The following is a 22,348-nucleotide window of genomic DNA, read 5'->3' on the forward strand; positions in this document are numbered from 1 at the left end:
AAGTATGTTATTTATACAGGTTTTAATATAAGAAATACAAATCGAATAATATTTTGTTCTAAAAATTTGACATTTATTTTTATTATTTTTATTTTTTATTTCTAAATTAGAATCGTAGTTTAATTATCTGTATGTCACGTGACCGAAAACGCCGACCACGTCTTTTTTCTCGTGAGTGACGTGATCTGTGATGAAATGTGCACCCGTTGTTACAATATAAAACAGTTTCTGCTATAATCACTCACGAGTATAACAGAAACTGTTTTATATTTGTAACAACGGGTAAAAGTTTGGACTGCACATTTGACGTTTCTTTGTTAGGTAGGCTTTTTTTGGCGCGAACATTTATAGTTTAATTACTCCTACTTTTAATCTAGTGTTGTAGTGGGAAAGTACCCGCGCCCCTCCTGACGACTACGTTCGCCCCGATGAAACGCTTCCCGCCTGGCATAAACAACCGTGGCCGATCTGGAAAGCCTTGAACAGATTGCGCTCCCGGGTTGGCCGCAGCAAGGAGAACATGCTGAGTTGGGGTGCTCTAAGCGGTTCAGACATCCAATGCCCATGTGGGATGGCTCCACAAACGATGGAGCACCTGATATCCTGTCCAGCGTGCCCGCATGCCTGCTCGGAGCAGGATCTCCGTGATACGACAGACAGGACGATAAATGTCGCTACCTTCTGGTCGCGTACAGTCTGAAACCATCGACACGAGAAGAAGAAGAAGAATCTAGTGTTTGAGGTATAGATGAAAGTCTGTCGCTTATATCTTAGGCACTCCCTCCAACTTCCTTTAGGTTAGTCCTGTGTCGGAATCCTTAGCATTTCTCCGCTGTCACTTGTACCTTAAAGGCCTCCAAGTTTCCAATAAAATCTCGGCGGCTCAAGCAAATGTGCGCGCGTAAGAGAATCGCTCGTGAATCAATGTAGCGTTCTATCAGCCGCGCCCGCTCGGCTCTACGGCGTGTAGAGCGTTAAGGGTGTCTCTATAAAAGCGTCTTAACACTTACCCGGTGCCGTTGTCGACTTATAATTTAAGACAGTTACTAGATTCATTAGTAGTTACCGTAAAATGGGGTGAGTAGGGTCAAAACTGAAATTCAAACCTCGATAACATTTTATTCTTACATGTGAAAACTGAATGGTGTATATAATAAGTGTTCCGGACGTTTCTATTTTAGTTTTTATTTTATTTCGGGTAGTTCCATTGCATAACTTTGACGATAAAGAGGAAAACCCACCTCACCCCGTAGTGCCTCGTATTTGGGGTGAGAGGGGTCTTCATACAAAGGTGATTTTGGAAGATTGTTGGATCGTTTTTTTTATTATGCGTATTACTATAGCTCCATTTTAAATTGGAATACATTATTTTTGTAGCAGTAGCCTTAAAATCCCTTCTCACCCCCCTCTCAATCCTTCTCTCCCCATTCATAACCCACCTCTCCCCGCGAAACCTACTCACCCCGTTTTACGGTACTAAAAGATTTTAGTCTATTAGGTATAGTCAGCAGTTAGAGTCATTTATGGTTATGTACTTACTACATACTTACCAGCCTTAATTTTACCAATGATGGATCATTGGTGGAAGAAGCTGAAGCTTTTTTAATAAGTACGTCAGTAACACTAACAAGTTGATGGTAAGCGGTCACCGTAACTTATGGACGCAACTCCAGGGGTGATACATGCGCATTGCCGACCCTGCATTATTTGAAAATAATTTGAAAAGTATTGTTTTAAGGTCCACTTGCACCATCCCACTAACCCGAGGTTAAGAGGTTAAACCGTTAACCTAGTGTCAAATTGTACTGGTAACCATGGTAACTCCAGGTCTGACCGGTTAACCCCGGGTTAGTGGAATGGTGCAAGTGAGCCTAAGTAATGATTGTCACCACACACACTTATTACGGATTATTGTGTTATGGATTGTTTCTACGTACATACAACTGTGTATACAGTCATCTACATAGTACTCTAGTACCCACAACACAAGCCTTACTGAGTTGAAATTGTCCTATAAGTAATATCGGTTAATAACTTTAGCATCTGGTGGTTTAATCAGATTAATGTCTTAACATTGTCTAGCCAATTCTAGACTTCGACTGAATATTAAGTTACTGAGCTATTTCACTAAACCTTCTAGACTGTAGGTACGTCTGTCCAAATTAACTTGATCTTTTGAATATAAACCACAACATAGGCTAGATTTCAAACAAACATCAAACATCAACATTTATTCAGCAAATAGGCCACAAGGGCACTTTTACACGTCAACATTGAATTGACATACAAGCACAAATAATAACATTAACAATTTTATAAAATAAAACTAAACATTCAATCTAAACAATTTCCATTCCAGACAATTTTAAAGTACTTGACGTATATGAATTCAAAAAACAGTTTACTTCGTATCTTATTGACAAATGCTACTATACTATTAGTGAATACATAAATGATGATAATGGCTCAGACTTGTATTAGAATTGTATTGATTATTGATATCTAAATGTTTTTTTTTTCTTTTGACATTGTATTTAAAATTTGTATTATAATTGTAAGACAATATTTCAGTTTGTATTTTAAGTGAAATTTGTAATAGTATTAATGTTAATGTATGACTATGTTTTCAAATAGGTAGATTTTTTAGACATAAGCATGCGTTTATTTGATAACCGCACGAGACAATTTTGTACACCTGCATAGTGGGTAAAGCATAGAGACCAAATGTATATTTATGTACCTACCATCTTTCATGTAACCTATGTTTAACAAAATAAATGAAACTGAAACTGAAACTGAAACTAACGTATTACAATTACTAAGAGTTAATTTTCTTTTATTAATGGTCTCAATTGATCTTGGCCCCCTAGCACCAATAACCCAGTGTCGAATTGGGTAACCATGGTAACTCAAGGTTTAACCGGTTAACTCCTAGTTAGGCCCACTTGCACCATTCCACTAATGGTGCAAGTGGGCCTTACTTACTGAATGACGAAAAAATAAGGAAACTTTACTGCTATCTTGTCTGTGAAATATTGCGATACAAGATTTTTTGATTTCAATAAATTAAGTTTTATTGTTAAACAAGGAACAAAAAGGTTTTTAAATAATAGAACCCAAAAATATAAAATTTTGTAATTTTAAAGTATTCATTTTTTAATGTTTCTACAGTTTTTTATAGTTTTTTTTATTTTTAATTTTATTATAATGAAATGCAAATCATATACCCACTTAATTATGTATATTGTGTGATAAAATTCAACATGTCGTGCTATCTATATTATCTGCATGGCATGTTTTAATAAAAATTGTACTCTAACATTAGTATTTAAGTCCTGTTACTAACAATGACATGGGTCTTCCCTGAATTAAATGATTATGCAATTTAATTTTTAATTATTTATAGCCAGCAAAGCTCATGCTTACACTGGTATTTCTAAGCGGTTTAGGTGAATGTTGTAAATAACTTATTATTCGAGAGCAAAGTCAAACAAACTTCTACATAAATTAAGCCATCAAACTTGTTTAATGCGCCTCTGGCGTATCTTAGTGTACAAATATTAGTTAAAAGCTGGTTTAACCTCTAGCGGCCCACCATACAAGGAAAATTGGCAATCGAATTTGAGTCAACGGTATTAGAAGATAGAGTTGAATTTGTTTTGTTTTAAAATCGAACGAAACGAAATAAAAGAAACTCTATTCCATTTCATTAAGATTTAAATTTCATTGGAGGTAATTTGTACTAGTATTAGGACATTGAACCCCAAGAGGTTAATTAAGAAACTTCTTAAATTTCCAAATAATTAACTAGAATGCCGTTCAGTTATTAGAATTTAAAATAAGATTTTAATGTTTCAGGAGCCATTTGAAATTTAATCCTAAATCTAAATAGTACCAATGAACAATGATAATAATATTTAAATTCAACAAAGATTCGTCCTAAGAAATGAAATGAATTAATTAATATAATTGAAAGTCATTTTAATTCTGCCAGTAAACACTTATTTATAATTGCGAGTAGGAGTACATACAATTTAATTATAGAACTTAACAAGATTTAGATATAATTGAAATAGTTTATCATAAAAGATTTTTAAATAAAAATTTGGGGAACCGAGAACACTAGTAAATTAAAATTTTGAAACATTTGTAAGACTCTTATTTCTACAAGATTAGAGGTAAATCCGAGATATAAAGCAGGCCACTGACGAGCCTTCCAAATGGATGCCGTTACAATGGATTCATCCAAATGGACGGCATCCTAATATTAAGCATTGTATGTTTTTGACATTCACGGACCGATTTTGGATTGCAGCCACGCTATTTGGACTGTTGGAAGGCTCGTCAGTGGCCACCTTTATTAACAAACTAGCGACCCGCCCCGGCATCGCACGGGTTACACGAAACTTTACCAAACTATACAACTAACATGACTACTACATACAGACAGACACGGCGGGGACTTTGTTTTATAAGGTTTACTTATTAATGTATGGTGTATAGGTAAAACATGGCATTGAGTATAGGTGTGTTGTGTACAAACAATCTGCCGTATTCGAACTTCAAGATATACACAAGAGACGACACGTGCTAGATACGTTATAGTTTAGATATCAACTAGTTTTCTTTTGCAGCGCAATTCGGGCAACCAATGTCACTTTTATGTTAGACAGAGTAAGATATCTATTAGATGTGAATTGGATCTCTAAGTCATATCCTGTGGAAATCGTTCAAGAGTATCTCCAGAATCGCGCAAATGTCAAATTTGACAGTTCAGATCTTAAACATATATCGTTATCGTGTCTTGGTGATGTCTAAAAGATATCTAATAGATGTCTATTCAAAATCCCAATCGGGCCAAATATCAATAATAGTAGCGGATGAGACTACGCTTCAAAAATATCTACCATTCTCTTATAGTCTAATCAGAAAGAGATATATAAAACAATAAGAGCGTGACAGATAACTTTGTTCACAAACTGCAGAGAGCTATGGTGCTGACTGTACAAATATTTCTCGTTCCTTTTGTGAAATCGGAGGACCATCCAGATATCACAAAAATAAGTAACCTGTCAATACGTCTATCCTGATTCATCCAAAAATCAACCGATCCATTTTTCCACAATATTTTAGGTGATGCCAATTCTGTTTTAATAATATAATATGGTTTTGATATTATTTTGCTTACTCTATCATGTCATGTCATTCGACACATCGCTCGCAATTATTGGTGCGCATGACATGAAAACGAAAATCGAAATTTCATTATCTGCCTCTCTATTGCTATCCAAGAGCATATTCGAGCACTAAGAGAGGAAGAAATTTTTCATTTTCGTTTATCGCGGTAGAGCCTAGTTCATATTGTAACACGATCAAAACCATATAAAATTATTATAACAGAATCCCAACGCAATATCTCTTTGCCTGCGCCGCTTCGAAATAAGGCCCGAAGGATTCTATTGGATTACGGACATTACGGCCCAGCCATTGATAGAAATAATTGACCCACTTTCCAGCGATGTAAAGGCTTTGCTAAGGTGGGCTATTCTTCGGAATTACTACTTTTATAAAAGTATAAAAGTAGCATGTAGTAGTATGAAGTAGCAAGATGGCCGATGGGGTCGAAAATAGTGCTCGAGTGGAGACCACGGACTAACAAGCGCAGCGTAGGACGTCCACCCACAAGATGGACGGAGACCTTTTTAAGGCCGCCGGAAGACGCTGGATGCGGGTCGCTTCCAACCGGTACGAATTGAGGTCTAAGGGGGAGGCCTATGTTCAGCAGTGGACTTCTTATGGCTGAGATGACGATGATGATGATGAAAAGTAGCTGACGGGTTGTCTTGCAATCCTGAACGCAGCAGAAACGGAAATTGGACTTCAATAAGGGTCACTTGCACCATTCAGTAACCCGGGGTTAACCGGTTAAACCTGGAGTTACCATGGTCAACAGTATAATTTGACACTGGCTTAACAGTTTAACCGGTTAACTCAGGGTTAGTGGGATGGTTCAAGGTGGCCCTAAGCTGATCTTCCGTGGAAAGGAATAATCAAAATGATCTCTATAATGGTGTCATTTAGTACTTGTTCGTACATGTATTGGAGCGAGCGAGACGCAAGAACGAATGATAGCAAAATGACACCATTTTAACATCAAAATATACGTTCGAATTGGCCTCCTGGTTTCCAATGACTGCACAGATAACTTCGAGCTTGAATGCGGGTCGTAGTAATCGCTTTCGTTATTATTCATTCTACGGAGGTACAGTCGGCACCAGAAGGAAGTGAATGCTGACTATATGATATTCGTGTAGAAGTGACGCCATGTTCACAATCAGGCCCCTTACTCTAAGGTTTCTTTACCAAAAAGTAATAAAAATGTTATGACCAACAAGGACTGATAAAGTTGGACTCAATTTTTCTAAGTCTTGGCAACCCGACTACAAAAGTGCATTGATTGACACTTTTTATTAAAACCGACGTATTTTAGACCATGAATCTACCTACTTAAAACAAATACTTTTTCACCACACCAGCTCGGAAAGGCTTACTTTGCACTTCAAAAACTAATAGCAAAGTTGCATTTTATTCACATGTGAGGCAAAGTAATCAAATGCAGATTTTGAATTGTTTTCTTTTGTTTGCCGGTAGAATTCACTTTTAAATGATGATTTTAGATGATAAATATTTAATAACATTCATTTGGATTTGATTTGGTTTGATTTTGTTTGATAATTTACATTTAATATTTGCTTTGGGTTGGTGTGGTGAAAAATTTTGTGTTTCACTCGGGGGCAAATTTTGTTTAACCCTCGTGCTTTGAAACCCTCGCAACGCTCAAGATTCAATTTTGGAATCTTTCGCTTGCTCGGATATCAATATTAGCACGAGCGCTTAAACAACAACTTTGCCCCCTTGTAAAACAAATACTTTTAACTTACATACACTGCTAAAAACATAATCACAACCCTGTAGGGCAAATATGGCCGGCTCTTTATCATTTGTCACCCATGCCGTCACGTTCTAACAAATATGTAAGTGCAAAAGTGACGTATGGCATGACAGGTGATAAAAACCGGGCAAGTGCGAGTCGGACTCGCGCACGAAGGGTTCCGTACCATAATGCAAAAAAAAAAAACAAAAAAAAGCAAAAAAAAAAACGGTCACCCATCCAAGTACTGACCACTCCCGACGTTGCTTAACTTTGGTCAAAAATCAAGTTTGTTGTATGGGAGCCCCATTTAAATCTTTATTTTATTCTGTTTTTAGTATTTGTCGTTATAGCGGCAACAGAAATCCATCATCTGTGAAAATTTCAACTGTCTAGCTATCACGGTCCGTGAGATACAGCCTGGTGACAGACGGACGGACGGACAGCGAAGTCTTAGTAATAGGGTCCCGTTTTACCCTTTAGGTACGGAACCCTAAAAATGTGACCATGGCATCGCTGCTGTTTTGACTTCGTCATAGCCAACATGCATACTTTAAACAGTCTGATAAAACTATAAGCTTTTACAACTTTATAAACAAACATGAAAATAAATAAAAAAGTACAACGGTCCGCTCCGACATCACCTGCCATTTACTGTCACCAAGAGCAGTCATTGCCATCTGCCAGTAACGCTACTTTCCCCCTATTTTGCAGTTGAACCTTATCCGGTAGCAATAAGGTATAAATTCGAATAAAACAAGGCTGAATGAAATTGTAGCCCGGTATTGGCTCGATATATTTTTATTGACAGGTGTGATGACGTTGAAAGGTAACTAATGGAGGATGTAAGAAAATGTGATTTATTTTGATATACGGCGCGATTCGGGAAATGAATTAGAGATGCACTTGATATGAAATAGTAAAGATATGTGACTTTCCAGGGCAAAAGGTACCATTTCCCCGGCTGAGTATTGATGCGGCGTTAATAATAGCGTAAGTGCCAGCTGCCGTAAGGTACCTTTTGCCGTGGAACGTCACATATCTTTACTATTTTATATCTAGTGAATCTCTAATTAATTTCCCGAATAGCGCCGACAGTGTTTCGTGAGCTTCATGTCATTGGTATTTGAGGTAGGGTCATGGCGCTAGTTTTCGTCCAGCTCTTGTTTTCACCAACTTGACGAAACTTGAATACATAAACCTATATTGCTGCACAAATTTGGACTTATTGCAATCCTTAACGTCTAAACCATATATCTATCTACATAATAATGATATTTCGCAATTAGCAAATTTAAAATAGTATTATAATTATTATTTGCTAATCCGTCAAGTGGACAAAAACTAGGGTATGGACGGAAACTAGCGCAATGACCCTATTTAGGGCGTAAGGTCCAGAAGATCCACCCAAAAATATTTTCAAAATGCAGCTAAGACGAGACCGTCAAAAAGTAATCAGATCTCATGTAGAGCCAAGCTTCTTACTCTACAAACCATAACTTCACCAATTCTACACTGTTAACCTTTTGGATGCCAATGACCGATATATACACACCGCAGGTTCAAGGCCAAAGACTGATTAATCGGTTAAAGACCACAGAGCAACATAGACCTACGTGCATTAATAAAGTAAAATTTCAGTTTTGACACTTCGGTGACGTGGCATCCGTGTTTGACAGCTTTTGTCAAACACGGCGTCGAAAAGGTTAAAGAGTGGCTTTAGCATGAAGTCGTGAACTAGCAACTATACGACATAGGTAAATGATAGTCACAAGATAACCCACTAAAATAAACCTGAATGCCCAGTTATGAATTCCATAACTATTTAAATTGCATTATATAGAGGACATAACAATAAGCCATCATTTTCGTAATTAGACACTTCGCCTGCCCTGAATTTCACGTCAAAATAACTTTGACCTTATAATCCAATATAAATTGACATCGAAATCGTATAAAATTATACCTAATTACGGATCAGCTTATATTGGTTAAAGGCTTAAGCTAAGTTTGCAATGGAAATAGCGGCTGCTAGCAACAGATGTGTCTAGCGAAGGGATAAATTTGAATTCAGCTGCCATTCAAAACACGACTTTAAACTGAGCCGTTTAAGTCTAAAATCAATTGACAGCTTTCACGATTTCAGAACACGGTAAAAACAAGCGAATATCGACGTTGCACAGCGAAGCTACGTTTGAAATTCGAACAGTGTTTATAGTTGGATGCAGATATTCAACAAACGATTTTGAATTCTAAATGCCCTAGACAAGGTTGGATTTTGATTGAAGCTCGTTAAGTCGCTAGATATGAGTGTCTCTTTATGGAGGTTATTAGAACGTGGAATATTATAAACGCTTACTGAATGCAGGCAATTTGAGCGCTTTTAGGAGAACCAGTATAAGTGTGTTTTAACCCCCGACGCAAAAAGGGGGGTGTTATATATTTGACGCCAATGTCTGTCTGTCTGTCTGAATGTCTGTGATATCGTAGCTCTCTAATGGATGGGCCGATTTTAATGCGGTTTTAATTACGAGAAGGCGAGTTTTCTTGTGGTGGTTCTTAGGTGTTCCATAGAAATCGAGCTAGCATTTTGAAAAGTATCCGTTTTTTCCAGAATGATGTACCTACCCACCTAGGCATTTTGGCATAAAACTTTTTAATCTCATAGGTACCTAAGTAGTTATTCCTTTACTTACGGGTTTAAGTTTTCAGTCTACAGGTAAGTTATAATGCTTAGAAAACGTTGGACTCTCGTCAGGCGTGGCTCACTCCGCGATTTTGTCGCTTTGCAACAGGTTACAAGTACATCCGTCCCACACCAATTTCGGTGGCTAGCCGCGCGTGGAGCTTGCGCCACTTAGCGATCATATCTGTCCTAATCGACGCGTTTTGTTAGAGAGTGAATCTTCTGTACTATTTATTCTGTGCTCGCGTATACTAGGTAAGAAACGGGAATATAGTCGGGTCGCATTGAATCGGTTATTTACGGAATAGCTTTTGTCCGTCGCCCGTTGGATTTTAAAAAGTAAACATGGCTTTGACCCTTGGCTGAGCTGAAGTCGAAATTTTAAAGGGTAAATGTGGATCTTTCAATCTTTATGATGTAGGTGGCAAACGAGCAGACGAATAGCCTGATGGTAAGCGATTAGCGTCGCTCATACTCTAGTATTATACCTAGTTAGGTGCGGGGATGTTGCGGATGCAGATTCTTTGACATCCGCGGATGCGGATGTGGATATTTAAAGGCTCACATCCGCGGATGCGGATGTCAAGATTGGGTACTTAAAAAACGTCAAATTACGGTTTAGTAATTTTAACTTTAAAAAAGAGCCAGAAATTTAGTATTTGAGCAAGAATACGCGCGTTATTTAATAATTAATATTTCGTTAAAGGGAATCATGAAATTACCTAGCACTTACGCCGCCGCTAAGACGTTCCTTTACCAACTTATTCAAAATCCGCATCCGCATTAAACTCCACATCGATTTTATGCGGATGCGGATTTTGAAAATAATGCGGAAGTTCCGCAGTTGCGGATGCGGATGCGAATATTCGCAACATCCCTGTTGTGTTAGCAGTAGAAGTTGCTAAGCGGGCCAGGTGTTCAAAATGATCTTGACGTGACTTTATTGTTAAGAAAATAAGAGCGTGTCAAGGTTTATTTGAACACCTCGCCCGCTTAGCAACTTCTGATGCTGACTGTACCTTGTAAATTCGCATTTCAAGCTTGCTTGGTTCCCTAACCAAAGCAAATAACATATTATTGTCCAAGTTAATATCTATGATATTTTATATGTAGATGTGTTATACACGTTCCAAAATTGAAGCACTCACCTCGTGTCATGTGTACGAGTTTGTCTCCAGTCTGCCTGACGCAAGCGCGAAGGTGTACACCGGTTAATACTTTTCCACAAATAACGTGTATTAAGCAACAAAATGCCGACCTGCGTTATGTTGAAATGCTCAAATTATCCGCGGAAGCGCAAAAAAATTGACGGCGTCACATATCATTGGTAAGTAAAAGCTGAAATAACCCGTTTTTCTTCGGTTTAATCTTGAATTAAATAAACCCAGCCGCCATTTTCGCCGGCTGACAGAACGAGATAATTTTATGTTCTCATCAGCGAGAATGACAAGGACGCACCAACTGCGTACATAGATTATCATAGCAGACGTGTCATGGTAAGTTGCATTCATTGTTTGGTGGTTTTATTTGACAAATAAAAGAAATATACTTAAATTTCAACTTTAATATTGAAGTTTTTTACTTGAACGCATTTTTTCTTGTATTTAAGTACAACAATTGGCAAATAAAAGATTATTATTGGCCATATTATTGTCCGGGTCGCGTCAATTAAGTAAATAGGTATATTGCTGTTTATACAAAGATTACTACAAAATTAGTATTTATTGTCAAGCATTTCATTTTCTCACACAGTAACAATTATTAATAACATAAAATTGTTAGTAAAATAAAGGATTTTGTTGTTATTGAGTTTGCTTTTTGTCAAAATGTTTCTATAGTATAAGAAAAATGATGAATAAAGAGTATAATATAATATCTTTTATTTACATAACTAAATATGAAAACTTTTTACTTCGGTTACGAGTACATTACTACATAAAACTGCATTAAAATGATTTGCACCTTCTGTCAAACATCTTAGTCTTTGATATTTTTTTTTCTTAATAAGTTTTACGCTTCGCGCCATATTCACTGTTTGCCGTCGTGTTATGGTGGTATCACTGATTTACCAAATTCACGCGCAAGTGACAAACACTAGCCGTCTCTTTTTTACTTAGGTATTCTTTTAATTGTGCCGTCTCTTTTACGCATTTGCGTATGAAGTTGTAAACAAATTGTAACTAATGCTGCCGTGTCGTTGGCAGCATTGGTTGGCATCATTTTTTTCGCTTGATATGTTAGTGTATGGCTTATCTACATATAAAATATCATAGGTTAATATTAACAAAGTAAACATATCATACATATTCCCTGACATATCCCACGCAATGTAAACAAACCACGAAACCTGAACAAGTAACTTGTATGCAAGTTATGTGATATAACTTTGACCGAGTACAAACATGTAGGTTGCAAATAGAAGTCCGATTCATTATTTAGTTGTGCTTCGTTTAGACTTGAAGTTTTTTTTCTAAATAAATGTAGGTTCATATTTAGCTTTCAAAAACTTCTGAAAAATCCTTCTTTCTCTGTGTAGGTATTTGTATCTGTGTTAATTAATATATGTAAATAGGCATTTTAATATTTGGATGAATTGATGTTTATTTCTTTCTCTAATTGCATACTACTGATATGCTAAAGCTTTTTGCTGTTTATTATCGTACTGCCTTAAGGTGTCTTATTTGCAATTTCCAATAACTAAAGTGAGTTTACGTTAAGGGAGTCATTATAATGATAACGTATTTCTTCATTATCTTCCTTTCACATGAAACTGCGTGCATACAAATAAAAGACAAAGTACGAGTATATTAATTTCGATATTAACTTTGTGTTTCCATCTGCTCGAACTTCGTAGGAGAGTTCAAAACTCGTTTCGAATTTGTATCTACTTGAACAAGTGCGTAGAGAATTACGACGAAAAAAGTTCGTTACCTATTTAACTTTTTCTTTTGTTTGTAGTCGAAGGCATGTGACCTTGTAACTGGGTGATTTTAAGGATGTGATCCTGAATTTCAAAAATATGTTAAGATACTAAACAAATTTCCCCTTAAGACTTTACCACAGAATTGAGAAAAATCGTAGAGGGCCCAAAGTGGACTAAACGTATGGTCCGAGGAATATAATAATATTGTCCCAGATTTTCTTATTGATTCCATTAGATTATATGTTCCCCAAACAAGTACCACTAGCCTCGACAGTACTCGCACCTCGTACAAAGATTCCAAACGCAGCACAATACTGGACATGTTTGAACAAGTCAAGTCGAGGACGTAGCCATTTCAAGGGCCCTTCGTTTCCATTGCAGTAATGAGATGCATATGCAAGTTAAACCTTTAAAAAGTAAACTGTAGTATGGCATAAAGGTCATGACACCAATACGTCAATGGTACACTTTTACTAGATAGCTTTTAAAGCGCGTTGTAGAAATTTATCTTATAGCGCCATCTATCGACTCACCTCGAAAACTTCCCTAGTGGCAGAGAACGGCAACACAGCTACACCGACCAGAAGATCGGCGACCGCCAATGACACGATAAACAAGTTTGTGACACTGCGCAGTTTGGACGAGCACAGGACAGCGGCGATCACCAGACAGTTGCCTGAAACAATAAAATACATAAGTACAATACATTATTTGTTTTTTTTGGCCTACCCTAAGGTTGCTTGGAAGAGATCGCTCTTTAGCGATAAGACCGCCTGTTGTCTACAATAGTATAAGTTATGCTTAATTTGTATAGTTATCATGTTCTTTTTCATATTGGTGAGCAATAAGTAATATTTGTATTGTATTGTATATTAAGAGGGTTAGTAACGGAAATTAAATTATCTGCTGTATGAGTAGGTAATGCGATGAATAGTCAACGGACTATTAACAAGAATAGAAAGAATAAGTAAAAAATTCAAAAGTAAGAGAGACAATTGGAGTTCCTGAAGCGGTATTTAGATTTTAAACTTTTAATAGTATATAGTATGAGTATATCGCAACACTACATGTAAATAGACATATAAATAATATCTAAGTCATAAAAATAACTATGTGGATACGCTGCTTGCGCTTGACTTCACAGTAACTGGCCACCCTAAACTAAAAATGAATAAACCTTATAGTAAAATGAATTCTGTTTATAGGTTAATAGAATTCATTTAAGTTTAGGGTGGCTAAAAGTTATTGGCCGGTGGCCAGTTACTGGCAAATTAACCTACCTACTATTATCATTAGCGCTTGATTACTGTTGTAGATAAGCCGTTATTAAATTCACGTCGTGTTTTTTTTTATATTTCCCTGTGCAAACCTAGATCTGTCTCATTTGGCGCAGTCAGTAGGATTTGAACTTTCGCTCCCAAAAGGGGAGTGTAAAATTCCTTTTGATAGCGTAGTTATATAGTAATTGCTAGATATTTAATTTATTTGATTGTAACAAAAGTAAAAAAGAAGGTTTTTTTTTTACAAAATCTGAAATATTTTCTAAATCTTTGGAAAGTATTTGTTAAGATTAATTAAATTACCGATCGCAGCTACTCATTTGATCGCCTTTCAAGATACAGTTAAGAACATCATCTTTTCTATGTCTTAAGCTTTAGTAATAATGTAAGTAATAGCTCTTAAAAACAATTTAAGTTCTACTGCGTGCCATTTAACTAAAAGTGACATTCCATTTCCAACTGCAGCTGCAATACTGTTCATTCTCTATGGAAATTGACAATGACGGCGACGCGTTTCCATAGTAAAATGAACAGTATTGCAGCTGCAGTTGGAAATGGAATGTCACTCTTAAGGAAAAAACCTCAATTGTAACCTAAAGAATTTCGCAATTCACAGAAAATCAAGTCGAATCGGAGAAAATAAAATGGCGAAAGAAAATAACTTATCCCGAAGACGAGAGACTATTATAAAATGTTCAGCGCGTATAAATTCATTATGCAGGGAATTGGAGAATATTGTCGCCAATCCGCTTTCTGGGAATAGGGAAGGGAAACAGTTACGGATGTGAGTGAAAAAAAGAAGAATAAAAATTAAGCACATTAAAAGAGTACACCCGGAGACCCGGAGGACCCGGGTATGTCCTTAGACTACGTCCAGGACCCGGGTATGTCCTTAAACTACGTCCAAGACCACCGGTGGACGGGCAGCAGCGTCCCTCAAATTCGGTGTACTCGACTGCGATCGCCAACCCGCCTGCCAAGCGTGGCGATTATGGCATTCACCTCCCAAAAAAGGGGGAGGCCTATGTTCAGCAGTAGACGTCTTATGGCTGAGATGATGATGATGAAAAGAGTACACTATTAATTTATACGATGAAATTGAGATTGTATGGAGTATATTACAAGGGCACAGCTTTTGAATGACCCATTCCGTTGCCGGGCGTCAAACCGTCAACATCTCCAGATGATGCCTCGCAGCGAGGCGAAACACTCCTTTCTTTTGGTGGCGGTTAGTTATATATTTTTTTGATTTAGTTTGACTAGCACGTTATCTTTTTGCGGATAAGCAAACTAATATTTTGGTTTGAATTGAGAGTACCTGCCTATTGAATTCAGAATTAAATATAATCACATTTTGTCAACTATAAAAATAAAATTCAAGTATACAAATAAAATACATCCAAAATAATGCGGATGCGTATTTTACAGCATCCCTAGAAAGAGGGTGGATTTTTTCGCTGAGACGCGTGTCGGGGTGCCAGCCTTAACTGACAGTCCAACGTTGACGTTCCTGAAGGGCTTATAATGTCACAGTTAAAGTTAAATCCGTTCAGAATAACAAATTAGCAGGAAAATATCACCAAAATGTCGCTCACCAACGCAATTTTTTATAGTGTTGAGTAATGTGATTTTTAGGGTTCCGTACCCAAAAGGTAAAACGGGACCCTATTACTAAGACTTCGCTGTCCGTCCGTCCGTCCGTCCGTCCGTCTGTCACCAGGCTGTATCTCACGAACCGTGATAGCTAGAGAGTTGAAATTTTCACAGATGATGTATTTCTTTTGCCGCTATAGCAACAAATACTAAAAACAGAATAAAATAAAGATTTAAATGGGGCTCCCATACAACAAACGTGATTTTTGACCAAAGTTAAGCAACGGTGGGCGTGGTCAGTATTATCATGCCGCGATCAGAAAGGGATTAGAAATGACAGATTTCCATACACTTACGTCTAAATCAATATGGATTGACAGCTATCTCAATCTCTTTTTAATTGCGATTCAGTAATACTTGGATGGGTGACCGTTTTTTTTTTGCATTTTTTTTCCGTTTTTTTCTTCATTATGGTACGGAACCCTTCGTGCGCGAGTCCGACTCGCACTTGCCCGGTTTTATTAAATACTACATGTATAGGAAAAAACTACTACTCTTTTTATATTCAAAATAGTAGCATTTAAAAAAAAAGTCTTTTGGTATGTTCCAGCATTAGATCAATGAAACATCAAACATCAAACATCAAACATCAAACATCAACATTTATTCAGCAAATAGGCCACAAGGGCACTTTTACACGTCAAAATTGAATTTACATAAAAGCAAAAATAATAACATCAACAATTTTATAAAATAAAACTAACAATTCAATCTAACGTGTTACAATTACTAAGAGATGTATATGGTCTCTTAATGTCGAATTACATACAAAATACAGATAAAAAAACACACACAAAAAAAATCTATAATATTTAGAGGTGTAAATGTCTCTAGGTGTCAGAACTATAAGATTATATAGTTTATCAAGTTATCCTTAGAGATGTATAGGGTCTCCAAGAGTCAATATCCTGTATAATTAATACATTCATTAAAAGAAAAGAAACATACGAGAACAGAATGAGGCGTCTCACTGTAATTAATTAATAAAAGTTACTAAGTATAATAGCTCGTGTTAGCTTAACAGACCAGTCTCCACAAACAGCACCCGTTCACGAGTATGACGCGTATCTCAGCCATCGCCTCCCTCAACCTTCATTCGGGAAAGTGGCGACCCGATCAACAACGCCACCGTAAGCAAAGACTTTTAAGCGAGCATGACATGTTCAAGCTACCGGCCTATATTAATATTAAAATAGTAATAACATGTAGCTGTAAGACACGGCATTTTGTGCTCATATGTTACATAAAAAGACAGTAATATAGCTTCACATAATTACTAGCCTAAGTTGACTTAGAGATGTAAAGGTCTCTAAGTGTCAGAAACATTAAAAATATAGGTAAGTATGTACAATCAAAAATAATAATCAAATAAATAAATATGTACTTAGAGATGTATAAGGTCTCCAAGTGTCCAAAACTAAAATTAAATTAAACAATATAATCAAGCGAGAACATCATTGTCTCATGTGTCAATTCTACTGGACACTAGCATATTTAATTCACAATGTAAAAAAAAAAAAACAATATTTATTTAATTCTTATTATACTAATGAAATCAAGCTACCGGCTTAAAAGCATCTCTATCGTTTATAAAATCATTTACAGTGTAGTACGCCTTACGTAACAAGGACTGCTTAATGTGCGACTTAAATTTGTGAAGTGGTAAATTCGCTACATCAGTGGGGACTTTGTTATAAAAACGTGTACAGTTCCCGACGAAAGACGTACTAACCTTACGGAGGCGGTGGGCGGGCACAGCAAGTTTATGTTTGTTTCTAGTGTTATAGTTATGGATATCACTGTTAACCTTGAATTCGTGGATGTTTTTCCGAACATACATAATATTCTCTAGTATGTATTGAGATGCAACGGTAAGAACGTTAACTTCTTTGAATTTCTCTCTTAGGGATACTCGAGCGCCCAGTCCATAGATGGAACGTACAGCTCGTTTTTGCAGCACAAATATTGTCTGAATATCTGCCGCTTTTCCCCACAACAGAATTCCATAAGACATAACACTATGGAAGTAACTAAAGTATACCAGCCTGGCCGTCTCTACGTTTGTCAGCTGTTTGATTCTCCTCACTGCATAGGCTGCTGAACTAAGTTTTCCGGCTAGAGTGCCTATATGTGCATGCCATTGCAGTTTGGAGTCTAGAGTGACTCCCAGGAAAACAGTTCGGTCCTCAAATTCCAGCGTATCACCTTTTATTTTAATCTTGCTGTTATTTACCTGCTTGACGTTAGGTAGCGTAAACTTGATGCATTTGGTTTTCTTGGCGTTCAAAAGCAAATTGTTTGCCGTAAACCAGTTTACAATGGTAGATAGCGCGTCATTAATGCTCTCGAAGCTATTTTCCTTTCTGTCCACTTTAAATATAAGGGAAGTGTCATCTGCAAATAACACTATATCATGTCTATCTTGCACAACTTTTGGTAAGTCATTAATGTATACCAAAAACAGGAAGGGACCAAGAATTGAACCTTGAGGCACTCCGAGGGCTACCGGGGACCCCGCCGATTGAGTTCCATTAATAACTACTCGCTGAGTTCTATACGAAAGGTACGATGAGACCAGGTCTAGGGCACTAGCTTTTATACCATAGCGGCTTAATTTTCTCTTTAAATTTTCGTGATCAACGCAATCAAATGCCTTTGACAGATCACAGAAAATTCCAACAGCATCTTGAGCTTTTTCCCAAGCATCAAAGATGTGTTTTAGAAGTACCGCACCGGCGTCAGTAGTCGATCGACCTTTGGTGAAACCAAATTGATTGCTATCAAGCAGTTTGTTTCTGTTGAAATGTGACAATAGTTGATTCAGAATAAGTTTCTCGAACACTTTGCTTAATGCCGGTAGTATTGAAATCGGTCTAAAGTTCGTAGGATCTGTTCTCGTTCCTGATTTAAACAGAGGGATAATTTTGCTATGTTTCATAATATCTGGAAAAATTCCAGCATCAATGCATCTGTTGAAAATCTCAGCTAAGTATGGTGTAATTGACTCAATGATGGAATCTAATACTTTGACAGACAGGCCCCAAAGATCTTCTGTTTTCTTTAAATTTAAAGACCTAAAAGTCTTAAGAACTATATTCGATGAGACATACGAAAATTTGAAGATTTCTGTACATTCTGCCACATTTGTCTTCAAAATTTCTTCAGCGACGTCTGGCGATGAATTAAGGGATCTTGTTGTTTCTACCGGGATATTCGAGAAAAACCGATCAAAATGATCTGCCACTTCACGGTCGGAACTTACTAAAGTGTCAGCAAATAAAATGAAGTATTATATCAAATATCAAATATCAACATTTATTCAGCAAATAGGCCACAAGGGCACTTTTACACGTCAACATTGAATTTACATAAAAGCAAAAATAATAACATCAACAATTTTATAAATTAAAACTAACAATTCAATCTAACGTATTACAATTACTAAGAGATGTATATGGTCTCTTAATGTCGAATTACATACAAAATACAGATAAAAAAACACACACAAAAAATCTATAATATTTAGAGGTGTAAATGTCTCTAGGTGTCAGAACTATAAGATTATATAGTTTATCAAGTTATCCTTAGAGATGTATAGGGTCTCCAAGAGTCAATATCCTGTATAATTAATACATTCATTAAAAGAAAAGAAACATACGAGAACAGAATGAGGCGTCTCACTGTAATTAATTAATAAAAGTTACTAAGTATAATAGCTCGTGTTAGCTTAACAGACCAGTCTCCACAAACAGCACCCGTTCACGAGTATGACGCGTATCTCAGCCATCGCCTCCCTCAACCTTCATTCGGGAAAGTGCCATAAAGATTGAATTCCTTTATATCAATGAAACGTCCAGTTTCGTATGGAATTTGACGAAAAACCTCGCTAGCTCAAGTGTCTTCTCTATGAAGGTTGTTTTTTTCCACAGAGGATTGCTAGGTACAAAATGAAATCGAATATTTGACATAATATCGTCATAGGCTCATATCATTTTAAAAACCTGAAGCGGTATTCTGATTTTAAAATCTGTAATGGTTTTGATATTGATACCTAAGGTACGATCGCTCGCACTGATTGGTGCGCGCGAAATCCACTGCTAGTCGTGTCAAGGTATCACAATAATATCAAAACTTTTACCAATTGTTAACAAGAAATACTGCTCCTGTTAAAACTTATCTAACTTATCTTAATCTGTCCAAACTTTTCAATATGTGCTGTCATCATCCTTCAAACTCACGCAAAGTTCTATTTGATAAGCTCACGTGCACTCGAAACTCGTTCTAAAACGCCATCACTGAAAGGAATTTCCCTACAAATACATCTTTTGCATGAACATGGTTTTTATTCTTATTGCATACAGCAATTCGCCTCACTAAACAAAATAAGTTGATTTCTAGGAGGACATAGCCAAGATGAAAATCGTGATAGAAAACGGAACCCGAGTCACATATAAAACGATAGAAATTACTGATTGAATAACTTTATAGTTTAGACGAATTTTTTTTATGAAGTAGGTAGGTACCTGCGGTGGCAGAATGGTTGCATTTTTATCGCTTTTCATAAGTGCGAAAGTGATATTATAGGCATATCATTTATGAGAGGCATGGCGACAAGCGATAAAAATGCGATGACCGCCGGTTTGGGAACCTAGCCGAGATAGCAATCGTGCATCGACAAATGCCAAACGAAAATAAAAATAAAAAACCGGGCAAGTGCGAGTCGGACTCGCGCACGAAGGGTTCCGTACCATAATGCAAAAAAGGCAAAAAAAAACGGTCACCCATCCAAGTACTGACCCCGCCCGACCTTGCTTAACTTCGGTCAAAAATCACGTTTGTTGTATGGGAGCCCCACTTAAATCTTTATTTTATTCTGTTTTTAGTATTTGTTGTTATAGCGGCAACAGAAATACATCATCTGTGGAAATTTCAACTGTCTAGCTATCACGGTTCGTGAGATACAGCCTGGTGACAGACGGACGGACAGCAGAGTCTTAGTAATAGGGTCCCGTTTTACCCTTTGGGCACGGAACGCTAAAAACTACAAGTATTCATAAAATTGGTAAGAGTTAAAGTTTACCACGAAATTGTCTCGCCTCAGCCTAATACTGACCCGAAAGTCAGCGCTGATCTTCCGGTGAGACCATTTGTGGGTCACGATCGCAGCCGTACGATGACAGATGCTACGAAAAGTCACGGAACATGTATTGTATCATATTGTATCAACTGTATGTATACAGGTTTTCTTGTAAACGAATTTTCGCTAAGTAATCGAAATAACAGCAATATCGCCCCCGCACAAGTTTTTATTGAGTTATGGCAGAAGCGAAGCCACGGAGCTGTTTGAGAATGGTAATTCTTTATTGTAGGTACCACCTTACTGGGAGGTTGTTAAGGCTGACGATTGAATGGAGAAATAATAATAATAAATCATAATAACTAGACTTGGCTCACAAGATAACTGCCATGTGGGATGTTGATTCGACGATCATTGTCCTGCTCGTCGTTTCAGTGAGCGGTCGGTCAACAAGCTGGTAACATTCCATTTCTAACCGCAGCTGCGCTACCGGTACTGAACGCGTCGCTGTCATTGTCAATTTCCATAGTAAAATTGACAGTAATTTGAAAACATTTATTTTGAAAACATTTATTTTCAGGCAACTATTGGCCCATAGATAAATACCTTAAAACTAGCATACATATTAATACAAAATATATCTTAAAACTAAAAACACAATTATGGCTGCGATGCAGTTCGCAACCCCGCAGTGTCAGGGAGCCGGCCGCGGAACCGCCGGAACTTGACACCCTTCGGCCAAAACTCCTCCTTGGTGAGTAATGCAGCTGCGGTTAGAAATGGAATGTTACCACAGTCTGTGGCGTCTCCTCTAGCTGCCAACGTCTAACAGATGGCGTTAGAGAGCTAGAACGCACAAACTACTAAGAAGATTAGAAGACTACGTCCAGAACGCAATTAGTATGAGACCTACATCGCGCTTACGGAGTTATAATGTCAGTTTCTATATATATAACTTCCGACCAACTCTCAACGGACTTCGGTCCCCAGGCATAACACCCGCCTGGAGAGAGTACTCTCTATTGCCTCTCTACCTTCTACAAGTCAATTCTAACAAACTCCAACACAATCAGTTTACGTTGTTTAATCACAGAATCATCAGATCAGCTCGATGGCATTGTCTCCTTCCTTTCGCCGAAAAAACTAGCTACCTAATACTCAAATACAGTAAGTACATATAAAATATCAGGAATAATACTAAAAACTCGCCACGTCTCTGCGACGTATCCTCGAGGGATGCTGGAAATGTAGGCGGCCCAACGTCCGTCAAAGGAATGACCATTGATAAAATCAAGAGGCTTTACACTAGCAACGGAATACATATAGACGCAGCTCTTAGTACAGAAGAAGATGAAACAACGCGCCAAAAGTATAGTCCCAAGCTCAGATGGTTGGATGGCGTATACCAGGACATCAGGATCTTAGGAGTGAAAAGTTGGAGAAGGAAGGCCACAAACAAATCGGACTGGAGAGACTTGCTTGACCAGGCCCACCCGCGGCTGCAATGCCTCAGATGATGATGATGATGAAAAGTATAGTCTGTATCTTTAGGTATTTAAATATTTGTAAACAAAATCTACCCTCAAATGGCTCCTTAAGCCAGTTGAGGGTAGGTAAAAACACTACATGATCAAATATTGTAGGTTAAAGTCAGGTCGTACATTGACAGATCCAGGCTGTTTTGTATTTGGTTGGTTAACCAATAAATGTTAAAACTACCCGAAACTGTACAAATTGTTTGTTTACTGACATTTATTAAATACCTAAAGATACAGAGTATAGGTATCTGCCATCCTCG

General features: G+C 37.3%; 1 protein-coding gene across 1 annotated transcript in view; it reads right to left on the bottom strand.

Annotated features, from left to right (window-relative positions):
- LOC134675168 (octopamine receptor Oamb) overlaps positions 1-22,348 on the bottom strand; it is a 188,569-nt gene that overhangs the window by 30,672 nt on the left and 135,549 nt on the right. The window contains exon 3 of the mRNA XM_063533353.1: positions 13,074-13,216. Within this exon, the coding sequence (XP_063389423.1) occupies positions 13,074-13,216 (143 nt within the window). The remainder of the gene's footprint in view (positions 1-13,073; positions 13,217-22,348) is intronic.

This window comes from Cydia fagiglandana, chromosome 21, assembly GCF_963556715.1.
Source record: "Cydia fagiglandana chromosome 21, ilCydFagi1.1, whole genome shotgun sequence".
NCBI classification, from domain to species: Eukaryota; Metazoa; Arthropoda; class Insecta; order Lepidoptera; family Tortricidae; genus Cydia; species Cydia fagiglandana.